Source organism: Homalodisca vitripennis, chromosome 8 (genome assembly GCF_021130785.1).
Source record: "Homalodisca vitripennis isolate AUS2020 chromosome 8, UT_GWSS_2.1, whole genome shotgun sequence".
Taxonomy (NCBI): domain Eukaryota; kingdom Metazoa; phylum Arthropoda; class Insecta; order Hemiptera; family Cicadellidae; genus Homalodisca; species Homalodisca vitripennis.
The window spans coordinates 110,230,401-110,258,000 of record NC_060214.1 but is presented as its reverse complement, the minus strand read 5'-3'; the positions used below and the strand labels follow the sequence as shown (position 1 = coordinate 110,258,000).

The window sequence follows — 27,600 nt, the reverse complement described above, 5'->3', positions numbered from 1 at the left end:
AAAATAAGCATGACGGCGTGTTCTCTGTTACAGACACTCAAGCGAGTACGCTCCGGAATAACTCTGGACTGGAGAAGCAAAAATCACGATGCAAGTTGATGACCTTCCCCTCCCCCCACCTACCACCACGACAGGCCAGAACTAATGCGATGGAGCGGGGAAGTAACAAAGCGAAGCAGGTGGTGAGAGGGCTTGGATCATCTTCGAGGCCGGTAACCTTATCAGCAAATCGCACAGGTGAGAAGCAAATACAATTAATTACTACCCATTACTTTCATAATGAACCAATAACACTTTTGCCATGTTGTAACCATTTATTCTATTGTTTGTGTTTAAATGTATCATGACAGAATTGAATTCATACAGCAATTCAGGAGTATCAGAAATATTCAATTTTGAACTTTCATAAGTGAGTTAATTATACATTTGATATGGTATAAGGGGTTTCATGTTTAAGAACATAAAAGTAAACATATATATGTTATAAATAAAAATGAACCGCAAAATGTGTTGGTAAGCGCAAATCTCGAGAACGGCTGGACCAATTCGGTTAATTCTTTTTGTAAAATGTTCATTGAAATCCATGGAAGGTTTTTATGAAGCAAAATATAAGAAAAGTTACCTTGAATATTTTGAAATTCAGAAAAATGTAGTTTTAACTTTTCATAATCCAAATTAAATTGGTATTAAACAGCTGTTCAATCCTTCAGTTTTATGTCGACAAATTGGCTGAAACATCTGTTTACATTTAAATTTGATGAAATATTAAGGAAACAGTGATTGATCAGTAATGTAATGCAGATAGTAAATATGAATTAATATACCTATAACTTTTAATCCAGATTGCGCCAGTGATGGATTTAAATAATCTAATGCATTTTAAATATTATTTAAACACTGTTATATAACCAACGTTAATGGATAAAGTTATGAATGTTTTCACTTAAGTTACTTTAAACTGGTGGGCTTTCTTGACATTGTGATATTGCATTTTAACAGTGGCTTATGGAAACAGAGAAATGAACACTGACATGCCTCAACGATTCATTGTTTCCCTGGCTACAGTCCAAAAAGCAAGACTGGTATAACGCAAAACTTTAATAACGATTATTTTGGAATGTTACATAACCTTAATAAGAATTTCCCCTTATACCGAAAGTACATAAGACGTATGTAGGACATCCGCCTAGGTCGTAATAGGCTTTTCAGTCGAACTTATGTGTATATTTTCTTCATCAGGACAAGCCAAACTCAACTATGTCAACACGATTTTTGACCAAAATACATTTCCGAGAACTAGATAATCGAACGTATATAGTATTTTGATCGAGGCAGTATGGCAACCTAAACTGTGACATAGTAGGTAAGTGAATTTGAACGGTCTTAAGTAGGCACTTTTTAACCGAAGTAGGCATCTCGGTCCTACGTAAGTATATATTTTTTTCTTCGTCAGAAAAGCAAAGCAGATTCTATTATGGTTCTGGAAATATCTTAGACCTGAAATATATGACAAGGACTGGAAATATATGCTTTTTGACCGAAGTAAGTTTCCGAGACCTGTGTGATCCGAGATTTGTGTTTTCTTGATCGGGATGACAAGGCAGATTCAGGTGTGATGTAATGCATATATAATTAATTAGAATCAGAAATGCTCCTACACTTGCCAAACATGATATAATAATTAAGTTAAACTCTGATACTGTTTACCATGAACTTAAATAATATCTACTTGATGTATGCCTACTTACGTTTTAAAATGTTTATAGGACTCCCATCATATTACATCATAATTGCTTTTACTATGTACTCTAATATAAGAACTTCGGTTCTAAAGATTGCGTGCGAAGCCGTGGGTAACAGCTGTATATATACTAGCTGTTACCCGCTGCTTCGCACACAATCTTTAGTATAATATCATTACCACTAATATTCACATGGAGCTGAGAGTGTAAAGTAGGCTAATTATTTTTGAAGTTTTGAAGGCTACAAAGAATTTCTTAACAAAAAAAGATATATATCTGGATATATATATCCAGGAAGTGTAATTTTTTTTTTGTTAAGAAAACTAACCACAATAACTTAAAAATGGCAATGAATTAATTAAGATATAAACCAATTTAAATTACTTGGAAATTGACAGCAACAGTCTTTAGAAGCATCCTTAACTTAATGTACTAACTTTCAACATTTACTTCTTAATAAGTATAAAAATAAAGAATGTTCACTATTCACTACATGAATTCTATTTTTAGAATATATCTCCACAGTACTTTACAGAAATTCAGCAAAAACAAATTGACATGAAACATGAATGACCCATAGTACAGATCATACCGATTGCAGATCTTTATTTATTTAAAAGTAACCATTTTTAATAAATATCTCCAGAGAACTTTCAATTTCTTTCAAAATGGTAATGATTCATACAAAAAAAAAAATTATGACCTTCACCTAAATTTATGTTGGGTAAACATCAAAGATACAATAGTAAAAACTTGAATTGCATTTTTCAAACCGTACCAATGTTGAATAAATATTTTATTAGTTTAACTTACACATGGATTAAAGCAAAATACCAAACAGTATATCAAATTAAGAGTAAAACCTAAACCTCAGCAAAAGAAAAAATCATTAATTAATGATTAGCACTAATATACCAAATGAACAAATATTTTCAGTAGATCCAGTTTTTTTAGTAAGGGCATTTTCATATTTCCATCACAACAGTTACTTTTAAACGTGTATGAAATAAATTAAAAACGTACAACCAAACAATGGGTATATTCACAGAAATAAAACCATTTCAAAAATAGTTTAAAACGTAATAATTGGGTGGAAACACTATTGGAAATTAATTGGTATAAAAAAATTACTTTTTTGTTAATTTACACATATTATATATTTTAAGTTGTTAACTTTTTTGTGGTATATTAGACAATAACAAAAGTTTCTTAAGTTACTGGCCATAAATTTAATATAATTGCTTTTAGCTAGAGTGGATCCAGTGCTGATTTTTAGGGGAGGTACCTTCGTTTTAGTCACTGTAAACAGGTGATTTTGCATTTCAATTGAACAAAAAAACAAAATGTTTAGAAATTAATTTACTCACGTTCAAAGTTTAGTTTATAAGTTATTATTAATTTGGTTTCTTAAGATTAGAATGCAAGAGTGGTGAAGTTTTGTTAATTGAAACACTCTTTTTGAAAATCTCTGAGGGGGCCATGGCCCCTCAACTGGATTCACCACTGGCTTTTAATGTTGTCAGAGAATTCCTGTGGTGCCATCCTTGTAATGCCAGAGGTCACGGGGATCAACAAAAGCAAGGACATATTGCTCAAGATGAGTAATCATGGTGGGACATGTAGTTTGAGCACTTTTTGTGACTCTCCTTTGAGTAAGCTGTAATTTTAAACGGTTTAAATAATTAAATAAGGTAGTATATGAAGGAATGGAATGGAAGGACATTTTGAGAGTAATAAAATAATTTTGAGAGATGAAATAATGTTTTGCTTCAATTTTAGATTTTGAAATGAAGATAATGACAAAATTGTATATTTCAGCAATATGTGAGGAGTTGTACAAGGTTACATGCATTCCATCAGGTGTAGGTTAACCTTGTTCAGCCAGAACATCCACTGCCATCCAAAATTGTTGGGATTTATCATCCACAAGCTGTGGCTTGAGGAATTTTACAATAACGATGGGCCGCCAATAAGGAAATCATAACATTAATTTTGTTTTGCATTAATATCTCCAAGTAATATATACATCACTTTATATAGTAAAATGATAGAAATGAATCTATTTGTATTGAAAATGCTTCTCATTTATATCTATATTATGTTATAATTTGTGAAGTTTTTGTATGGTTATAAATGCAATACTACTTAATACTAGTACTGTAGGCCTATTTATTTTCTGCTTGATTTAACTTTTTACAGATGTGGGTAAAGGAGCTACAGATAGTGGTCCTGTTATTGTGGAATTTTGTAAACGCAAGTAAGAATCTTTTACACTATACTTTTTTGTAAAATAATAGTACTACTTCCTTCAACAAGAAACACTCCAAGCTTCAAACTATTGCAGGAATATTTTAACAGAAAAGTATTGGGTACTTACGTATTATATCGACCACACTATTAGTATTTTAAAACATCAACATATTTGGTAATTTAGAAGCATGGTTTTTGTTAAGGTAACTGCCCATAATAGACGTCTGGTGTTATCTTATCGTAATACTTGTCCCTTCCCCACTGGTCAAGGTTCAGCGACCGGCCGCTCCAGCGATAACAATAATAAGGGGTATTCATGATTTATTAAGTTTTTTACACGGTACATAATTGCCTTTTCATTACAATTCAATTTATATGTCTGATCAGCCCCTCTAGAATTTGATATTTTACTGATAGGTACGATCTCGAGGGATGTTTTTCTATCGTTGACATCAGCGCGGGGCAGCACCGTGCGGCCGAAGGCCGCGCTGATGGCCGGAGGCACTCGCATTTTGGGTGGCGGAATGTGATCAAGAATAAAAACAAGTTTTGTGTGTTTTTTTTTTCAATAAAGAGTTTAGTTTTTGTTTGGTAATGTTTGTTTTTGTTGAATTTTTGTGTTTGAAGAAATGTAGGGGTGTGGTCGATATAATACGTGAGTACCAAGTATTGTTTTTGGATGATGATTGATGTCTACTGACAAAACTTAAATTTAACATAAAGAATAGTTTTGGTTGGAAAGAGTAGAAAAATCTCTGTAGGCCTACGCTAAGCTGTGTACATGTGTAAACTTTAATTTGAACTTAAAGCTATTCTATATATTGTGTCTAAACATAATTGTTAAAAAAAAGTTAAAGTAGAACTAGAATGACTTTTTGGTATGAAAAGAACTCAAAACCTTATTTAATATTGAAGCTGATATCAGTGTTTGATTCCCAAAATTCCTCTTTATTTTGACTTCCTAAAATCAGAAATAAATTAAAACATTTTTATTAGAAGTCTAGATGTATGTTCGAAATTATTTTATAAGGAGATATGGCATATTAAAATCATATTTCTTTGGTAACAAATAACATTTCTATTTCAAAATTTCCCGATGACCACTTTCTTTAAAAAAAAATGTAATGGTGTTGTTCAATGGAAAACATACTATATAAATGTAAAAGCATGCAAATAATATCATACAAGCAATTTTGGACTGTCAATTTTGAAGCACCATACATTTTAAATTGAGAGTAGAGACTCTAAATGCAAAATCATTGTAGGTCAAATTCATTTATTAAATATATTCACAAATTTAAAAAATTACCAAACAATTGTTTACTTTTTAGCAACATGCTTAGACAAACACATACGTGTTTTGTTTCTTCTTTACAACTTATGTATGCAAAACTTGATTCTTGGTAACGAATTTTTAGAATTTTCATATAAGCCTAACCCTGACAAGTAATCACCGATTACTTGAAACATATTTTTCTAATTCTCATATTGGTATCCTGAAATTTACTTGTATAGCCTCAATTTTGTGAAAGTTATATCAGTGTAAAGGTATTTTCCATTCTGTGTTTTCCTAGTGTTTGAATTTAAAGGGGTCTTTGACCCTCTAAAAGCAAATTAAGAAATGAGCAGGAAGATATTTTCAAGGTCAACAGGTTGTAAAATGATGCATCCTTATTTGAGCATTTCAAGGTGAACAGCTAAAACAAGATTTAATTTTATTCAACTAATTGTACTTCGTTAACAATATAACACAAAGAAAAACAATTAGAATTAAATTAAAATTGTTTAATTAGTATGGTACAAGGTTTAAAAATCTAGAATGTCGCCACACAAATATTACCAATATCAGACATTTTGAGCAACAAATATTTTTATTATGCACAGTATTGTTCATGATTATTACTTTAAAAATGAAATTCCATATTTTAATTTATTCTAAAAAAAGTTTTGAAACCATTTTTTAGTTGTTTTTTGTTTTCCAAGAAATATATTACAAACTCTGGCTAAATTTTGTTTTATTTGACCTGTTTTCTCATTGATTTTACTGTGGAGATGAACTAATAGTCTCGGGATATAGACACTGTTGATCATATTGTTTGTTACTTAATAGTTCAGCCATCACAACACAAACCTTGCACTGTATAGGCATGTATGAATTATTGACAGTTTCAATTTAACCTCTGTTCTGCAGTAAGGCAAATATATATTCCAAGAATTTAATTGTGGTAGCAATGTAGCATTGCAATTTGAATAGGAATACTTAGAACTTAGTTACCTATAAATTTATTTAAATGGTTTATAATATAGCCTACGTGAAGAAGCTTGTAGTAAACACTACATTACTTAAATAAATATTACTTCTAATTAGTATTGCTAATAGATATTACTAATTACTTAAGTTTCAGTTCCAGTAACGTGGAAGGACAAGAAGATTGTATGTTTCTACACAGGGAGGAACAGAAACATTCCCGAATCGGGAATATTCCCACTCCGGGACCTAGATCCAGGATTATGTACTCACCTGATCTATGCCTATGCAACACTGGATGATAATGACAGATTTGAGGCCCACCATATCTACTTGGACTGGGAAAAAGGTTAGGTGAGCATTTCCTTCTGTTGATCATGGCTAAAATACTAAAATAGCTGCTGCGGCCAAATTAATTTCTAAATTTGTATTAGTATTAGTATGGAAAGTAAGTAGTATTATTTTCTAATGGCAGCGTAGCTCTTATGTTTATACTCTATGCATGCACGCTTAAATTGTTCTTTATTCGTAGGCAACAAACTGATGCCATAACAGTTCATTACAATTGTGGTTTGTATGCTGTTTACAATACTTAAATCAAATGATCTTCCTGTCAATTGAGAGATTCAATCTTTTACCTTTTTTTATGGGATTGTTGACACCATAGAAAAGAGAAAGGAGCCATCTCACCATTGGCGTAACTAAAACTTGTCTTTGGGGGAATGAATCTGAATGAAGAGCAGACTACACCGGAGGGTATGGAATAATTCTGAACAAAGCAAAATATTGACTTCTGTATTTTAAAAAAGTTGGATTGTTGTCATAAGAACATATCTTAGGCTTTAAGGGAGGGTTCCTACCCCCCTCATTCTCCCCATAGTTACGCCACTGGGTCTCACAGAATTAAATATTAAAGCACTATCTGATAGTAAGGTGTACTGTACTACTAACATTGAGAGGATCTAGAGAAAAAAATAGCGAATTCTGTTGCCTTGTCCTAGATACTAATCTCAGTGAGACCTCTAGATTTGGAATGTCTTTGGTAAGAGAGTAGAAATCCATCATCATGTTGCAGAGATTTGCAGTGAATGTGCAGTGAGTGATTGAATGGTGCAAGTGGGTTAGGAAGTTCATTGAATGTCAGACAAACACCTATGATGAAACAAGAGGTGGATGGCCTTCTCTTATGTACATGATGAATGATGTGGTTAGGAAAGTTGATGAGATAATTAGCAGACAACGTAGAATGCAATCATTTCAGAAGAATTTAACAAATTTTGTATGATCTTATTATATTGTGACCAACCGCTTAGGTTATTATAAGCTGTGCTCACAGATTAGCGAAAAAAGTGACTTAAAAGTGTTCTGCCATTTCTTATCTAATACAGCAATAGTCTTTATAGCATATTGTGATTATGATGTAACTTAGACTTTTCATACAATTCCAGAATCTGAACAAACATCTGGAAACAGAAAACACAGATACCCAAAGACGAACAGTTTTAATGAGTGTGGTAAATCATGTGCACTTTGATCTGAGACAAGAAAGGGGTTATGTTTATTTTATTTCCTAGCAAAGATGAAACTATAAATTAATGTAGAATGTTACTAAGAGACTTTGAGGAACAAAAACATGCTCAATCCAGAATATATAAAATGCTTAGTAAACGGATTTTGTTGTATTAATAAAAGGTTTATATACCATCTGAAATATTAATCTTCTGTTCTCTTTGCCCTTTTTGTTGGATTACCACAGTTTCAAACACAACCAGCTCTAAATTATGAATCTATATGTGTGTATGTATGTAACTATAAAACATGACCGAATAATAACACTAATTTTGGCCTAACTTGGAATGCAATTCGAATTGGGATCTATAATAAATGGTTAAGTTATAATTTTAGATTTAAATATGTAAGAAAAGATTACTCAAAACCAAATTAAAAAAAACAACTAAAAGTAAATTGATGAAATTTTTAATATTTACACCCCCTCAGGTGTGGGTGGGATTTGGAGAAGTCCCGCAAAGGTTGGGGGAAGTCCAGTTACTGAGTCAAAATGGTCTAAATGTGTCTCACATACTAACTTGTAAACAATAAGAGATGATATGGCAAAATCAGCAATTTGTACCCCCTGGACTTCCTAATATGCTTCGGTTAGACAAAACCAAGCCTAATAAATACTAAGTTAATCATAGTTTGTTGTTGATGTTTGTTGATTCTTGTAATGACTTGTTTTATGGTTCTGTGTTCTATGTTGTCAAAATAACTAGTGAGTGAATATTTTATCTGCCTTACAATTACTTTTAATGTAATTTAAACTGTGGGGGTTTTATAAAAAATTCAAATTTTAATTAGCCACCAAATTTGACAGAGTAACATTAGAGACCTCTAGTTTGCACCACTCTTCTTCTTTTATAATACCTTTAATATGAGGTGTCACATGCTAGGGGATCCTATTTAAGAATTTTGACTTACCCCCAAAATACCCCATTTAGAGAGGGAGAGTAAAAAATGTTCTTACGTCGAAAATCTCCTCAATTGGTCATATAAACATCCCCCCAAGTAAATCATTCCATCACTATTCATAACAAACTTAATGGGGGGGGAGACTTTTTAGATAACCAGTATAACAAGGTATAAAATTACAAGCCTGGATGGGACAAATTAACTATTCTTTAATACACTTAGGCCTGAAGTATACTGTTTAATCTTCACATGAGTATAGAAGATTAGTTTCTAGCAACACGCCAGTATTAAAATTATTAATTGACATATCTTTACGTTGCTAAACAATAAAGCCAAAAAGGCAGGTTTGCAACGATATGCCTTGTACTATAACATCACAGCAACAGAATATGTTAGACGTAGGAATGAAAGAAAGTGTCTCTAAAATATCCAATCTAAATTACACTATGATAAATTTATTACAAATAATGTTAACATTGTTAATGTTAAATGTTGTATGATTGTTAATACCCAAAAATACCTCAGATCCTCAGATATACTAGACTTATACAGGGCGTAACTGAAATACACTGAAAAACTTCAGGAGGTTGTTCCTGGGATCAAAACAAACCAAAAAGTTCCTATAAATATATGTCCTAAAAAACACAAACAGGCGGACAGACAGAGAACATTTTAGGACATACATTAAATGTATGTCCTATAAATAGTCCTATATATTTTATAGGACTTTTTGGTTTGTTTTGATCCCAGGAACAACCTCCTTAAGTTTGTTGGTGTATTTTCATTTACACCCTGTATATAGTTTTAAAGCTTTTCCATCATAACAGAATGCCGACATCTCAAACCTACTTATTAGCAATATTGTTCTATGTATGTACCAAATATCAGAATGTTGAAAAAAATTCTTTTGTAAACTAGGACAACATCTAGTATTCTAATATCAGATCAATATGACGGATATCAGATCACAGTAAGTACTCTGCTTATGATGGAGATTCAAAATGTTAAAGACCTTTAAGTAGTATTGTTTCCTGTTGCAGGATATCCACAATCCAGCTCTGAACAGTATTACAAGAAGAATCCTGTGAAGATGGTGGCTGTAGGGAAAGGTCTGTCTCACAAGTTGTCAGCCATAGCTGCAGATGAGGAACGGAGGAGGACGTTTGCCAGAAATTCTGTGCAGTTTCTCCGAACCAACAAGCTCGGTGGGATTAACCTGAGCTGGCACCGCCCAGGCTTCCCTCTTGGCAGCGCTGACGACAGAGTGAATTACATTCTGCTGTTACAGGTATGCTGTTCGTGTTGTAGAAAAAAACATAACTGAACAGAAAGAAATACATATAGACAGAAATAATAGTCGTCCCAGCTACACAATGAATAATGATTTGTTCTCATAGGACAAGAAGCTTAGAAATTGCACTTAGTCCTAAAAGGACCATTGCGCTGCTTCTGGAGTGACAGAATATTCTGGATGGCTAAGGTTGGGGTTAGGGGCCACCTCTCCAGATCCAAAAGGAAGGATTTTAGGCATTAATCTCCATCATGTGTCCTCCGAAGAAGGGGAAGCCAGCTCTGTATCAGCCTCTCCAGTCAAAAGCAAGCAGGCAGGGTGCGGTATGCCCTTATGTCTAGGCTAGCAACAGCCCTTAACACTTAGGGAGCTCCACCAACTTCAACAGTCATCAGCTGCAGTAGATGAGACCTATCGATCTACCCTTGCACCCCAATATCTTGGCATTTGTGGTTAGTGATGTGCCGCTCCTGGACATCCATAAGGTTGCCTAAATTCAATTACAAATTGGTTTTTGCTGTACCCGGTATAGGTTCAACTAGAAGGTATAAACCAGCCAGAAGTGAACCCTTCTAGGAGGATGAATATGATTACAAATACAAATAAATTGCTTAGTTAATTGTGTAGGACTAACAGTGGTGTAGCTAGGACTTGGCTTTAGGTGAAGGGAGGGAAGGATAAATCAAATTGAAGAACACATCAGATTGGGTTATATGAAATAAATCAGAATAAATATCAATTAGATAGTCCTAATTCAAAATAAAACTAATTAACTGCTGCATTCTAAACTAGTAAAATAGCCATTATATACATATATTTTTATCTTGTATCCTTGTGGGGATTCACCCCTCTCCCCCTACAGTAATGCCACAAAGACTAGATTACTGAAATACCATTGTACAGCTCAATAAATAACATGTTTTGATGCGACTGCATCGTCATCATAGCTGAAATAAAATAATCGTTATAAAACATCACAAAACAAATAACACAGAACACAGTTAATACATAAAAAAACAATATGAAACTTAAAATGTAATAAATAGTGATAGAGACGTCAAAAAAATGCTATCATATCACGGCATGGACATGAACGTAATTAACCGAGGTATGACGGAACGTACGAAATGCAATTTTATATATTTTAGCTTTTGGATCTCAATGCCAAGTCAGTATGAGACTCTGTATAATCATTCTTTATCTTCCCATCTATTGGCAGTTACGGCATTTCCTGACTAAGGAAGTTACCAGTAAAGCTCCAAACTTAAAACTCAATTTTCATAAAAGTGGAACCTCTTAAAAAAAATTGAAATGTAATTTATTTATTTTTTGCACAGATCTGAAAGCATAGCCAATTTTATGATTTTCAAGAATACATTTAGTTAGTGTTATAACATGTCTTTTTTTAGGGGGAAGTCTCTATAAGAATATCCTTTAAAATTCATGGATTTCTAAGATATTATTTTTGCAATATTACAGATTGCACACCTACAATGTACTGTGTGTGTGTGTGTGTGTGTGTGTGTGTGTGTGCGTGCGTGTGCGTGTGTGTGCCATTTGTTTGATTAGTGTATCTTCTACTCGAAAGGTACTATTTCTCCCAATAGCATAGTTGCTCCTTCAGAAAAGTACAATTTTTTTAAAATTTTAAAGCTGTTACTTCAAAGGGTGCGTTTTAAGAAAAATATTTACAAGACATAAAAGTTTCCTTTTGACATTTTTAATACATTCTGGTTGGTTATTGTACAAGTTCTGATACATGCTGTTTATTAGACTCTTGTCCAAATTAAAAACTATTGTTCCAGGCACTCCGTGAAGAGTTTGAGCAAGAAAGTAGAGCAACTGGCAAGAACAGCCTTCTGATATCAATAGATGTTCCTCACGACCCCAAAGTATTGGACGAGAGATTCGACATTCACAGTCTGAGCAAGTAAGTTTTATTTAATTTATTTTCTAACTAAATTATATGAAACCAATTAAATACAAGGTCAAACCAAAACAAAGTTTGAGCTCCCAAGCACACTCATTCACTGAATTAAGAAACACTCACGATTTAGTAGTTATTTGAAATGAGCGCATTGCTAATACTAGATTTTCATGTAGTTGTTCATAATTTTCAAATGAAACGGTTTTCTTTCAGTCCATCATTTCGTGAAGACTGTGGCTGATTTCTTTGCTTCTTTCAGAGTTATGCACTGCTATGGTGTATCAGCAGATAATAGTGTGGTGTAACTTGTAACTATGAGGAGGGAGGGGGGTACGAGGGGGGCATATTTGTATAACATCAATCCAACTTGTTTGAAAAGCAGCAGTTAAATGTTTTACTTTGAACTAAGCCTACCTAACTAATACAAACTTAAGTTTGAATTATCAGGGTTGAAAGCCAAAGACTGTCAATGAACCTTAGGAGAAAGTAATACAAATTTAGATTTACTCAGTTTTATTCCATACCGCTCAGTGTGGTGTGTGGTCATCAATCAGATTCACTCAACCCCCTCCTCACTAAGGCAATTCCTAGTTACACTACTGACTATGACCTCTAAGAGAAATAAGAGCCCCATTGTTTGTCAACTTAGATGTACCTGTCTTAATTAGACAATTAGCTGTTTTGGCTAATGGTGTTAAGGAGAGGGGTTAAGAGGAGGGATGAACGAAGGCTTTATTAAAACGTCGAGACAGAGCCTGAATCGAATCACAGTTTTGATTACTTCCCTAATAATTATTTATTTAGATGCGATTATCAACAGTACTTGAATTCTTTGTTTGAGGTTTTGTTTTTAACGATGGGAGGATTGTGAAGGAAACAGGATTTTTTCCAAACATTTGCTGCGTTTCGAGATCTGCAATCTGATCTCTTCTTCAGGTTGCAGATCTCGAAACATAGCAAATGTCCGGAAAAATCCCGTTTCCTTCACAGTACATTGAACCTATTCTTAATTATAGTTTTACTACAGGTATCTGGATTTCATGAATGTTTTCGCCTTCAACTACCGGATTCCTGTAGAGACGGAGACGAGTCAATTTGCCCCACTCTACTCTTCTGGTCTTAACGACAAGTCCCAAAGCAATATTGTAAGTCAATCTGCCTGTAGTCTTCAAAATGGTGGTGGAAATTACTCATGTTACTATTTAGTTTAGTTTGTATTGATCGGTTTATGATTTCAAGTATGGTTAGCCTGAAACTATTACATATTTGGTATTGTAATAAAAATAATATGTAATAATACCGAAGATTTATATCAAAAAAATAAATCAAACTTATTGATTTTATAGTTAAATATCAATCATAAATCTACTGTTTAAAAAAACTACTTTGTAATCCTCCTAATAATAAGATTAGCATAGATTAAACAATAAGATTAACATTAAAAGATTAGAAAACTGTATGATTAAAGACATTTAAATCTGATCATATTGGATATAAAAACTAATTTTTGATCATTCACAGTAATTAATTATGGTAAACCTGTTTTACTAGTATTCTTATGTTGAAGTGCTTAAGGTATTCAGAAGATTATTTACTACTTTTTGCCCGTAAAACTGTACTTTTCGGATATAATGATCTAAAACTGATTCAAGTACCACTAACTCCTGCTATGATTCTAATATCACACCTATCAAATGAAAGATGATTCAAACGTAGAAATCTCACTGCGATTTGTAACTAGGATGGCAGATTTCACTGTTTGCACTGTCTCATCAGTGATAGTACTAGGTCTGTCCAACGCACAGCAATCTGGAAAATTGTTCCAGTGAGAATTTTGTACTTTTTTCTGCGCCTCAAATAATACCTTTGCAATCCATGACATGTTTCAATTTTCTGTAATCTTTTCATATACAGTGAGGCTTAAGTTGGGTAAAGATGAACATTTAAGAGAATATAGGTGTTCTAACCACTCTCACAATCCCAAGAAGGGTAGGCACTTCTGGTAAGTTTATACATCTTCCAGTGGAACCTACACTGGGTACAGAAATAAACCAATCCGTCACTTACATCTGGGCAACCCCATGATGTCCAGGAGCACATCACTAATTGTAAATGTTGAGATATTGGGGTAAAATAGTTGATCAATAGGTCTACATATAACATAGCTATGGTGGGAATGGTTGATTCAATTTAAATTCTACGTTTAGCTCCAGATCACCTTTCTCGTAGTGCAGTGTCTGGAATCTGACGCTGTCACAGACTTGAATCATGGAGTCTGGAGTCATGATGAGACAATGAGAATATCTCTTCAACTAGATTACGAGTACACTATATTTGGCAGTCTAGATGTCCCTGATGTTGAAACGATGTAAGGAGTTCATTGTTGCCGACTTTTGTTGGACCTCAACATGAACATGATTTCAGATTCCAGGAAGCACATTACTTTTTTTAATTCTGTACAAATAAAATACAATTTACTTTAAGTAATGAAATGAGATCATTGTTTTTATATTTAAGTATTGATCTATATCTTTAATTGTTTTAAGACGTTTTGTAATTACAGATTTTCACATTTATGTGCAAAAATAAACTTTTCAAACAAAACATGACTAGTGCAGGATTAGCATCCATACTTGTTAGTGTAAGTTGAAAAGCAAACATTGATAATTATTATTAATTTGTATGTAATATTTTTCTGCAGGATTTTACAGTCAAATATTACCTTGGTCAGGGAGTGGATAGGGAAAAACTAATTCTAGGTGTGCCAACCTACGGACGGTCCCTGGTCATTTATGGATCGGAAGAACACATTAGTGACCTCCACCTCGAGGATGGGTTTGGCTTGGAGGAACATCTTTCCAAGGCAGAGGGATCCCTCCCTTATTTTGAGGTTAGTACATGAATGTAGACAATAGATGATTAACAACAATCTTTATTCATGTTTGCACATTCTGTACATTGAATGGTGTCAATTGATTGAAATGGATAATTAACTATTAAAATTTTAATACTGTATAAAGAGTATTAAGATAAAATACTAAAATATTAGTGATAGCAAAGTTTCCTCTAAGGAATACAAAGCCTTACCAACAATATAGTCCTTGAAAATCTTCCTAAATCTGTTTCTATTTTGTATGTCAGTAATGCTTTTAGGAATGTGTTAAAAAAATTTACTCCTGAATATTTTTCTTAAAAATTTCCAGTTTGTGTCAAAACAGTACTGTATTGTATGGGCGTGGCTTATCATATAATTTGAAACAATTGTTTCATTGTTTAACATACATAAAACTTTCTAAAATAAATAGTATAATTTGTTAAAATTTTGAGGTTTGAAAAATGATGTTTTACAGAGTTATCCTGTTTTAAATATAATATTATTCTTATTGCTCTTTTTGCAAATTGAGAATCCTATTAGGATTTTGAGAAAAGTAGCGCCATAGACACAATCACCATAAGAGATGCGAGATTAAACATGAGTTTGAAGTTTGTTTTTGACAATGGAAGGATTGTGTAAGAAAAATCCTATTTCCTTCATTAACCATGAGCATAAAAAACAGTTTTCAGAATAGGTATGTTACAAAAATATGACGTGTCTTCGATCATACAGTGCAGAATAATTTTACATATTATTTGGTCAATATGTTTATCCCAGCTGAGGTTAGCGTACGTAATTTCAGGAGTGAAGTTTTTTTATGGACTACTGTTTCTAGACCTTAATTTTCTTGGTTATTGACAAGAAAAGTCTTATTCTTCTGTTCCATAAAACATGATAATTTCTTTCGTGTTTCAGATTTGCAGACTCTTGAAATCTGGAAATTTGCAAATTGAAAATCCCTCTTCACCGTTCGGAGTTACTGCTCGCCATAACAATTATTTTGTTGGTTTTGAAGATATCAATTCAGTCAAGTTAAAAGTAGGTATTATTAATTTTTATAACAAAACATACCTGTTTGTTAGTGTATTATATGTAACATTTAAATATGTGTTAAGATAAATACAAATTATCTTGGAATTTTATGAGTGCTTCCAAGTAAAAACTGTCCTTTCAATTACAAGTTTTGGGAACTTTACAACTTGAATGGAATTCGGTCTGTTGCAATTTAGGTTGTTTTGGAATGTACTGACATGTGTTTTTTTGTGTTGAATGCCACATTTTACAGCATCAGGCATTCTCCAACACAGAAGCTGAGATACAATGTATTAGAAGCAGTTGCCATTTCAGTTTGTTCAGATTGAAGGAATTGTGGTATCTCTTCTTTTACGCCTTGAAGATATGCTGTTGGATTTAAGCTTTCTATTAAGAATGTGGTCAGCGATTTAGCCATGAGTAGGTCTTGTCCCTTTAATTTTCCTACTCTACCTGATACCTCAACAACCTCCCCCCTCAATGGTCTCCACAACGTTTACAAGCATCACTTCTTTGTTCAGGAATTTCCGGTACATTGTGTGTAAAAAAATATGTTTATGGTTCTATGATACTTCAATATTTCAAAGTTGTTTGGAAAAGACAATGTCAATAAGTCTGTTCCCACGTGTAGTGAAGGTACCTGTTGGCAGGCATGAGATCAGGTTTTTGGAGTGAAGCATTCAGAAGAAGGAATGGTCTTTATTCATATCAAAGTCTTCAACTGCAATGACTTTGCACACCACATTGAGGGTTGCAACTATCATCTGTTTTAGTTTCTGGTTCAGGGTGGCATCTGACCTTCTCTCACTAAGTAGATTGATGACTTCTCGGGTTATAGGTCTGATTAAGGGACATGGTCACCTGAGGAAGCATCTTCACAAAGTCGGCATCCTTCGGGAGGATCCGCTCTGTAGAATGTGTGACAAGCAGGAGGAAACTGCTGAACACCTGCTCTTTGATTGTATTGCAATAGCAAGGGAGCTGTACACCATATTTGGTAGTTTGGACAAGGGTGGCGAATTTCCCCAGGAAGACCTGATCGATTGTTTTCAGCGGTTTATAGAACTGCTGAAACCGTAGACTGGTAGGCCTCATGGTGTGCTTCTGGGGTGCGCAAAAGGCCCTTGAGGCTTAAGTGCATGGCAATAGGCCGCCCCATAGAAGAGGAAGAAGAAGAAGGGTTGGAAGGTATATCCGGCACACACTGCTATGTCCCTGAATAGGCCTGTCATGAAGTAACAGCAACCACCCTCTTACCATACCATTCACTGAAACTGAACACAACATGGAATATCATGCTCTGCTGTTTATATACTGTCAGCCTATGAGGATGCCTCCTTTTAGCCTCTAAGTCATCTGCCCTATGCTCAATTCTGTACAATAGAATTTTTATGTTATCTACTCTTTGGTCCACATCTCACTACAAATTAAAACTGCTGGTTTGTGTGTCTCTGCGTTTACACCCAACCAGTGGGATGTTTCTTTGAGCCTTTGTACATTCTGGTACATGATGCAGTCTTTGTAAGATAAGTCTTTCAGTCTGAAAAAATATGTATCTCAGAGTATAACAAACCCTCTATGGCCATTGACAAACTAGGAATCTGGTTTTCTTCAGTATTCCGCAATTGTTTCATAAACTACCTTACAAGTGTTTGTTCAAAATGGTAATTAGAAAATCGTACATTTGCTTTCTTATACAACTTTATATATGTTTTAAACCATACTCAACAACAAGAGGCATACATATAGCTGGACCACACTTTTTTAAGTTGCAGGAAATTCTCATATTGTAACATACACTCTCTTCTCTATGTTCACTTGTTTCATGCACTCTTAGACTTTCACGAATACATTCTACATACATCAATTTCTATTTCTACTAGATCTGAAAGCTGCTTATTTTGTGACCCCAAATCCCGTTGATGGTAATTTTTTTTGTAGCTGGAACTGAAAGCTGCTTACTTTGTAACTTCTTTTCCCATTTATGGTGAAGTTCTCTCTTACCGTGCTATTCTTTGTCACACTGGTGATGAATTTTCCTTTTATTTGGGTCACTTATACAAAGATTCTGAATTGGCATATTTGGCTCGGACGTTAGACCAAGCTTGAGTGTTAGACCACTTTATAATAAAGTATATGTACGTGTACAATGGCTATAAACATACACTTTTGACAGATTTTCTTGATAGTGGCAATAAGGTAAACTCTACATCTGCATTAGAAATGTAATTAATTTGAACCAGAAGTGCTCATACATGGGCAAATTTTACAAATAGCATGCAATGCTGCAGGAAACAGCTAGTCATTCAAGCTTATAAAAGCTATTTCCATGGCTCTAAATGACATCCAAACCTACACTATCCAGAACTTTCTGGCTATCCAAAATGTTTCTTTCTTAATCCTTACTTCGTACAATTTATTAACTTTTTAAATTTGATAGCTCATTGTTTTAGATGAGCATCTTTTAAGGTCAAGAAAACATTTATCAAAGCTTATTGAAAAGTAGTAATACAATCACAGTCAATTTATCAATACACTTGTAATTAAGGCGTGCACCTGAATTATCTTCTGCAACCCTAAGTAATGCCTGTAAGTAAAAAGAAATGTTGAGTAATGACATTTTATTAGTATTTAAGTAATCTTATACACTTACTCGCCATGCAACAAACAATCTATACAGTGAGAACGAAAAGAAAGGAAAAAAAAAGAATTAAAGGGAAATAAAGTGCTTGTGTCTGAGTTTTATTTTAGTGATTCTGACATGTAGAGTAGATTTTACTTATTGTCAGCTAACTGTGCAATACCTGCAACTTCAGTGTGGTTGTAAATATAATACTCTCTGTGTCTACCCAAAGCCTGCTTTGTCACAAGGATAAATAACTGTCATGTAACTTTCTAAGAATCAATGAGAAGTAGCAAATGGTCTATCATATTATAAGTTCAGTTCTCATTTTCATTTGAAAGAGGATTCCATTATTAGATCAAATTCCTTCGAAATAATAAAAATGGCAGTTTTTTAACTTTAGAAAATTTCAAAATAAATCTGTGTGGTATAATTTTACACAATGCCTTAAAATATATTGTATAATTTATTTACCTATTTAGAAATATTTTGTTATGTGCAGGCAAAGTATGCAGCTCAAGAAGACTTAGGAGGTCTCATGTTCTGGACGATTGATTATGATGATTTCAGAGGAGACTGTCACGGGAAGAAGTTTCCACTTATTGAGTCGGGGAAGGAAGCATTACTGGCATCAGTTGTACAGTAAGAATAAAATAAAAGATGAATTGTGTAGGAAATAGGAGCAATTTAATGAGGGTTTTTAAGAATAATAGTGTATTTTAAGACATATTGATACTTTATCCTAAATTTTTATAAAATAAAGTACCTATTACAAGTTATGTAACTCCTAAAGTATTGAACAAATGGTTAATTTATTAGCTAAACTTTTGTCTATAATGTTGATGTTTTAAAAAGATTTAATTTTAGTTTATCAAATAGTTTTTTTCTAAAACAATTTTACACAAGGTATTTTAATTTAAAAAAAATAAAGATTTAACAAATTTTTGTATTTTATTTCATATAAACAAGGAACATTATACGTAAGCCCCATCAAATAACTTTACCTTGTAGTTAGATTTGATTTCTAACAAGCATGTAAAATTGTAATTGCTTACCTTGAACTGTATGCCATTTCCAAAATTGTCTTCTGCTGTGGCCGATTTTTCCATATTCTGGCAATTTTAGGATACCGAAAAATCCCTGGCGGAACATGTTACTAAAACCAAACATGCAATAGAATTTGAAAAACTAATGTACTTTCAAACATTCGTGTAATGTACTAATAAAGACCTTTAATTTGGTTTACTACTTGACCTATGCTCTCAAGATTTCCTTCTGACTCCTTGCGGGCCATCCCCCTGACATGACAAAAAAGTAGTAGTTACTTCAAAAAGTAGATTTATAGGTGCAGTGATGATGTGCCAAGTTTTATTGCTTTATCTGTACTCGTTAGGGAATTATCAAGCTCATGCTGGAATTTTTTAATACCCTGTGTATTGTTGGCAATGTAAAACAAAAAAAATCAGTGAATGTTGAGTTTAGCTCAATTTCACCTTCTGCTTAGTGCAGTGTTTGAAATCTGACGCAGTCACAATTGTTCACCAGATGAGACAATAAGATCACCTATGCATCTATATTACATTGGATGGTTGCTGAGTAAACCAGACAGACATCTTTTGTGGTTAGCTGTCTCTGATGACGAAACGCTGCAGAGTTCATTTTGAATGTCTTCATTGTCGCCGAATTCTTTGTATCCCTTCAGACGGACATAGACTGAATGAAATCCAGGAACGAAATCTGTTACAGTGTCAGATTTGTGACACGGCACTAAGCAGAAGGAGAAATGGAGATAAACTCAACATTCACCAATGAATCAACCCTTCCACCATAGCTAGTTTATGTGTAAAATAATAAATGGTTCATTTACTCTTTTATACAATTACACCTGCTTTGAAATTACCCTATTTAACCTTGATTTAAACTTTGAATATTTGTTCCTAGCAAACGAAAGTAACGGAATGAAACAAATCTGATGAACTATAAATTATTTCATAATAATTACATGAAGTTGAACTCATTTATTTCTAGCTCCAATGATAGAAGTTGCTTGGAGCAGAGTAAACCTACATTTAACGTACCTATGGTAGGAAGGGGTGATTCAAAGTAATTTTGAGTTTAGCTCCAGTTGACCTTCCTTTTATTGCAGTGTCTTGGTATCTGATGCTGTCTCAGACGTGACTACTGGAAATCTGGAGTCACGTTCATTTGAAGAGATCCAAAGAAAGTCGATGACGAAGAAGCTCAAAACAAAACATTTACATTGTTTCAACATCAGAGACATCTATAAATAGGTGAAATGCTAGCCTCATTGTTTCATCAGGTGCACAATTTAGTGCAAGTCACCTCTTTATAGGTGTCTCTAATGTCGAAACGATGTAAATGTTTCGTTTGGAGCTTCTTTGTCATTGATTCTTTGGATCTCTTCAGACAAACATGACTCCAGATTACAAGAGTCAAGTCTGAGACAGCGTTAGATACCAGACACTGCAATAAAAGAAAGGTGAACTGGAGTTAAACTCAAAATTCAAACCAACATTGTTTATGTTTATGAGAAAATTACTATTTGTGCCTAAATATACAATGAAAGCATTTTTCTTATAGAGAATTCAAATCATCAAACAATGTCCAAGAAGAACCTCTGAGGCCTTGGTTCACATACACCTCATCTACAAACGCCATCCCTGAAAGATTTGTGAATTCCAACTTCACTCAGACCACAGAAAACAATGTGGCAGGTAAGGGTAAAATATCTACACTTTTTTTATTTTAAGGTAGTTGGCGAATTTTGTTTTCTTGTGCTATCCCTAACTCAAAGTTTTATGCCTTTTGGCCACGTGGCATTTCCTTAAATGTAGCCATAAAACTGTATATAACATAGGGTAAAAACTACAATTTTTTTGTCAGTGACTAAAGAATACTTTCTCTTGGAAATGGTCATTCAGGTGTCAATGGAATGTTTAATGTAAGCACAGATCATGTGGTGAGGGGCTCAATGAAACAAGAACAATGACATTCTCCAAGATTAACGAGCTTTAGAGAAATCTAATAAATTATGCCCATAATACAATTATGTTTTTATATAACAGAGACCTAAAAATCAGTTGGTGCACAATTCAAGTTTTTTTAGTATGCTAACCTCAAACTTTGTTATTGTTTTAGTAGAATTAAATGTAAACAAAACCACTTTTTTATATGTAAACTTAACAGTATCACATTATGTTGGGTTATTTGTAATAAAAATTAAATAAAACAGGTAAGTTTAAATTTTTTTACTGAATGATAAAAATCTACCACACAGGCGAAAAATGTCTTTGGGCACTTAATCGTATTTCCGACTTCGGCTTTGCCTCGTTCTTAAAACGAGATTGCACAAAAAAAACCATTTTTGCTCCTAGTGATGAAAAGTACTATTTTGTTCAAAGATAATTTGTAATCCTTGTGATTTTAGTATTCAATAATAAACTTTTAAAATGTTCATCTATTGTTAACATCATCCAAGTGTTACTTTTCTGGTATACATGTATGGAGTTTGACTTATCAAAACCATTAAAATAATAAAAATTGTAATATTTCAACAAGTAACATATTTCATTAACATCTCAAGCAATGTTTCCCTATCAAGAGTCTCTGATTGCATAAGAAGATAGTTTTTAATAGTTGATGTACAAAATTTAACTGTTATAAGTTGAACCAGTACAAATTGGACTACTATATTTATTTGAATTTTTTTTAACTCAATGAATGCATTTCAGAGCCTCCAATGAAACGATCAGCATTGTCTGATGATGGAGAAGGCCCTAATAGCAGTGATTCTCCCGATCGCTCCGACGGCGAACGTCAGCGTATTCTTGACCAACTTATAGACCTCGTCAAAAGGATAGGTGAGTGTTCCTCTTTCCATTGTCTTGTGCTAATCTCACATTTTATCCTCTTTGTACTTAAGAGTATTAGAAGACTTCCTTTGTAGTTTAATTTCCACACACAAAGTGACACCAATCTGTTATTTTCTGCTTTGTATCCTTGGTGGAAGTAGGTAGGTTTTAATGGAAAAAAACATTTTTTAGATACTTCCACATTAAATTTATTAAAAATAGCGCTTTCGCTGGTTAAGGCATCATCAGTTTGACATTGTTTACAGAAAAAAACATATGTGTAAAATAGAATAAAATTTAAAACTAACTGTAAAGACCAAAAAACTAATAAATTATAAAAGAATTATGTAGAAAAATATGGTTTGCAATTCATAATTTTGGAATGGATTTCTTTTTCCACTAATGGTATAAAATATTTTTTTCACTAATGAATTGCAAACCATATTTTTCTACATAATTCTTTTATAATTTATTAGTTTTTTGGTCTTTACAGTTAGTTTTTAATTTTATTCTATTTTATCATATGTTTATTCTATTTTACACATATGTTTTTTTCTGTAAACAATGTCAAACTGATGATGCCTTAACCGGCGAAAGCGCTATTTTTAATAAATTTAATGTGGAAGTATCTAAAAAATGTCTTTTCCATTAAAACAAATCTGTTGGACAGATGCAAGAACTAAAATTTCCTACTCGAATGTTTGAGGTTTGTTTTTTGTGACTCAGGAAGAAATAATTGTAATCTTGGAGTTGATTTCACTGACTATGTTGAGTAAAGGGAGTAAGCATTGGTGAGAGCTGGACACTTTAATGAGGACCATTATTGTGTGAAAATTGATTGTTGTATTCATTATTTTATAAAAAACAGTCCAGAACAAAATATTGGAAAAGATTTATCTGCATGAAATGATTAAAAACTTTTAAGAAAATTATTATCACTAAATGTAGATCAACCGTCATGTCTGTGTTGTTAAAAAGAGTACACAAGTTAGCTGCTGACAATGCATCTGAGGCTCCACTTTCAACACGAGGCTCAAGTTTAAAACTGCGTTTTAAATAGGAACTTCTCAAATTCATATATTTTCACTTCAGAATTTTAATTGTGGAGTCTCACTGGTACTGAATTGTTAGTTATACAATTATAGGTTTACACTAATAGTTTATAATTTTTTATTTAATAGAGTTTCTGATAGAAAAATCTATAGCAAAGATTAAATTTGCTATTAGTTAAATATATTTCAAGTATGTTTTTAACTATGCCTCCTTTCCAAAATGAGGAAATAGAGAGCAATACAAATTTTTCAAATAGCTGTGCCCATCTTATGATCCATCTAATGAAAAATCAGAAAATTAAAGAAACCTAAGGCAGCTCACAAAATCTTTGATCTTGTCTTCATACAAAAAGGTGGCTTTTTTATGTTTAGAACTTTATATTTTGGTTTAAATAATAAAAATCACCCATCCAAAGCAAATCTATTGAAAAAAATGTTACAATATTCATTATTAAATTGTTACTTCCCTGAAGTATAAGGGTTAGTTGTTTTTAATCTAAAATATAGAAGATAACATTTTCATTTTCACCTGGTAATTTTCTATGTTTGTTTATCTTATCACATTGTAAGAGTTATCTTTTAAACATTTTTAGTTGCCCTCCATCCCATTTTTGGATTACAATTAAAAAAACAAAAATTAAAATTACAATTAAAATTTAAAATTACAATTAAGAAAAAAACTTTCCTTGTTCTTTTTCATCATGTGTCACAAGATTGCTGTTTAAAACTGTTGAATTTCATGTAAGACATTTTGAGGGGAAAGATTTGTTTCCACCCAGTATAGTAAATTAATTTTTAAGATTACAGCATTAGCATTACTACAACCAATGGTCATAATATTGAGTTGCAGAGAATACCATATCTATTATCACAACATTTTGATTGGATTACCAAGCTTTCCACAAGTTAAGAGAGCCTATGCCCCTAGGTGGAGTATCAGTGTTGGAAAGACTTCTGATCGCTCCGGCACGTACACTCAATCGCTCACCTCTGATCACCAATCTAGAGACTTACACATCGGACTACGGACCCACTGTGACGTCTCTAACTGTAACTTCTCCTCCTTTATTCCTGAAGAAAGCGCCCACCCCTATAGTGCTTACGAACTTCACTATAAACATAGACAAGATCAATATAGATTCAGGTGTCCTAGGAAGGCCTTTACCCAACTGAGGAAGTACAATACCAAATACTTTGTGTTACCTAAGAACGTTTTATCGCGTTCGATGATTAACTATTATAAGACCAAACAGCCATATTGTTTATGAAGTTGATTTTTTTCAATTTCGTAAAAGGACTAACATCATCTGTTTGTGTTCAGAATTGTGTACCTTCATCACTTAAAACTCAAAGGAAAATCAGTGATATATGTCGCAGCTGGAATAATAAGTTCATCACTAGTACCAAAAGTGTTCTTTTTTGGTACAGAATCATGTTTTCTATCCAAAATGATAGCCAAATATGGAAATTCTATCAAGGACAGGTTGAATAAATACTATAGGTTATGAATGATACTTTTCATCACACTGTAAATAATAAAAAAGTATAATTATTATAAATGTAAAAACTGGAAAGGCAGTAGTGGAACTGACTGACAGAAGTGACTACTTCATATAATGGGCTGTGAATATATATCAATAACCAATATAAAAAGTTTGAACCTTGAAGTAAACGTTGCAAGTGTTCAAGGATTAAATTTAAATCTGACATTTACAGAGTCAGCCATTTAAATATGAGTAGAAGTGTTGCAAATGGTTTCGCAATTACCGAGATGGCCACTAGCTGAGAGGCCAACTACGAGGTGTGTTCAAAAAGTATCGCGAATTTTGTGTACTTAAAAAAAAAATTATTTATTTATTCGTGAATATCTATTTTGTCCCCTTCAAAGTAACCCCCCTGGGATATTATACACTTGTGCCAACGTTTTTTCCAATCTTCGAAGCACTTCAAAAAATCATTTTTTGTATCTTGTTCAGCACCTCCTTCGATGCCATCTCTATCTCGTCAATCGTGGCGTAGCGTCGTCCTTTCATGGGCCTCTTCAGTTTCGGGAACAAGAAAAAGTAACAGGGGGCCAGATCTGGGGAATACGGTGGCTGCGGTATCATTAGTGTGTTGTTTTTGGCCAAGAAGTCGCATACAAGTAGCGATGTGTGAGCAAGGGCGTTATCATGGTGCAAAAGCCAATTTTTGTTTTTCCACAAATTCCGGCGTTTCTGGCGGATTGCTTCGCGAAAATTGCGCATAACTTGCAGGTAATATTCCTTATTCACTGTTCTACCTTGTGGCAAGAACTCATGATGCACCACGCCCCTGCAATCGAAGAAAACTGTAAGCAAAACTTTCACATTCGACCGAACTTGAGGTGCTTTTTTTCGGTCTTGGTTCGTGCGGCAGCTTCCATTGAGATGATTGAGCTTTGGTTTTCACGTCATAACCAAAAACCCACAATTCGTCACCAGTTATGACCCTCTGGAGCAAATTCGGGTCGTCGCGGACAGATTCCAACATCTCATTAGCAATGTTCATGCAATGCTGTTTTTGATCGAAATTGAGCAATTTTGGTATGAATTTTGCGGCGACCCGTCTCATGCCCAAATTATCGATTAAAAACTAATGGCACGAGCCAATCGATATGCCTAGGTCCTCAGCAATTTCTCTAACGGTGATTCGACGATTGGCCAATACCATTTTCTTCACTTCATGAATTTTTTCGTCTGTTGTTGAAGTGCTCGGGCGTCCGGCACGCTCTTCGTCGTTCACATCTTCTCGCCCTTCTGAAAACATTTTGTACCACCGATAAACGTTGCTTTTGTCCAAAGTAGCTTCTCCGTATGCCACAGTCAACATTCGGAATGCATCCGCGCACTTAATTTCGTTTTTCACACAAAATTTGATACAGGTTCTTTGTTCCATTTTTTTTAATAGGTAAAAATCGAAGACGAACCAAAACACGTGCAAGCAAAGCAGCTGTCAACAATTAACTGAACATTCAAAATGGCCGAAATTGTCAACATAAGTGAGAGACATATGTACCAACATAACGCCATAAAAAAGTAGAAATTCGAATATATGTAACCCGCGAAAATTCAAAATTCGCGATACTTTTTGAACACACCTTGTAAGTGAGATTTTATTTGAACTGAATGAGAAATCAGTTAGGGCCACACTTTGTTGTCTTATGAGTGTAAAGTGTAAATAGTAATAATGCAATGTGAGGTTTCCTCAGCTTCTTGTTTTTAAGTTAAAATAATTCACAACCTACTGAAAAAATAGTCTTGTAACAGTGTGATGAAAAGTAACGTGGTACCAATAGTTTGCAGCAAAATTATTCAGTCACGCACTACTAAGGTTAAAAAATATATTTTGTATGTAAAAACCCTTGAGAAAACTGTTTTCCCCCTCCTCAACTATTGAATGTTCCACATTGTCACCTAACTCTTATTTCTGACACCCCGTTTTTCATTCATAGTTTAAAAGCATGAAAAGGAGACTTATGGGTAATTTCAATACCAAGAGACAGGTGAGGAGGAAAACATAGATTTTTACTCACAAGAATAAATTATTTATCTTCCAAAGATTTGCAACATGTCTCGTTTCAAAGGCACAACTTACAAACTTATAAATTCAATTGGAAATTTTGTAGAATATGTGTAGTTGTCTTACAATAGATTTTAAATCACACCAATAAATAAATAATTATTTAAATGAATTTTACATTAAAAAATATATTAACACTATAAAAAGTAAAATTCATAAGATGTGCCATTAAAATTCGACACCTTGCAAATATCTACAAGTGAATGGAGAAAAATAGTTTATGATTTTATATTGTTCTTATCAAACAAAACTCAACTGCCTGTACTGCTAACTCTTAAATTAATTTTGTGCTCTTAATGGTTGATTTTAGCCACTACTAGCTGTTTCCCGCGGCTTCGCACGCGTCTCTTAAGCTTTGCCCGTATATTTCTTTGCCTTCAAATAGTGTTTGGATATTTTAATATACGTAACTACTGTGTTGTAATTGCAGTTTATAATGTGCAGGCGCTTTGATAACTTTTATATCTTGCAGTACAGCCTGGTGGTTAGTTACATCAATGGGCATTGCGTATAAACCTTCTACATAGAAAAATACAAATTTTCATAGTGATCGGTCCAATAGTTTCTGAGTCTATAAAGGACAAACACACAAACATTCATTTTTATATATTATGATTGC

At 33.5% G+C, this 27,600-nt stretch overlaps 1 protein-coding gene across 2 annotated transcripts; it reads left to right on the top strand.

Annotated features, from left to right (window-relative positions):
* On the top strand, positions 1–25,660 carry LOC124367885 (chitinase-3-like protein 1). Of its 2 annotated transcripts, XM_046825071.1 has the most exons (12): positions 1–237; positions 3,942–3,999; positions 6,398–6,589; positions 9,750–9,997; positions 11,806–11,930; positions 12,955–13,072; positions 14,629–14,817; positions 15,718–15,840; positions 18,960–19,099; positions 21,059–21,192; positions 22,210–22,338; positions 24,310–25,660. In XM_046825071.1, the coding sequence occupies exons 2-12, from the start codon at positions 3,942–3,944 to the stop codon at positions 24,552–24,554; spliced, it is 1,701 nt and encodes a 566-aa protein (XP_046681027.1). In that variant the 5' UTR covers positions 1–237; the 3' UTR covers positions 24,555–25,660. The 2 variants fall into 2 exon arrangements, with proteins under 2 accessions (XP_046681027.1, XP_046681028.1); XM_046825072.1 differs by lacking the exons at positions 1–237; positions 3,942–3,999 and having other exon boundaries at positions 6,511–6,594; positions 24,310–25,659.
* The last annotated feature ends 1,940 nt before the right edge of the window (positions 25,661–27,600 follow it).

What these genes read in the sequence shown, in the direction of transcription:
- LOC124367885 (XM_046825071.1), top strand. Translation starts at nt 3,942, where the DNA reads ATGTGGGTAAAGGAGCTACAGATAGTGGTCCTGTTATTGTGGAATTTT. An exon ending in CACAGAAAACAATGTGGCAG is followed by an intron (nt 21,193 to 22,209) that starts GTAAGGGTAAAA and finishes AATGCATTTCAG; the next exon opens with AGCCTCCAATGAAACGATCA. An exon ending in AGACCTCGTCAAAAGGATAG is followed by an intron (nt 22,339 to 24,309) that starts GTGAGTGTTCCT and finishes CTATGCCCCTAG; the next exon opens with GTGGAGTATCAGTGTTGGAA.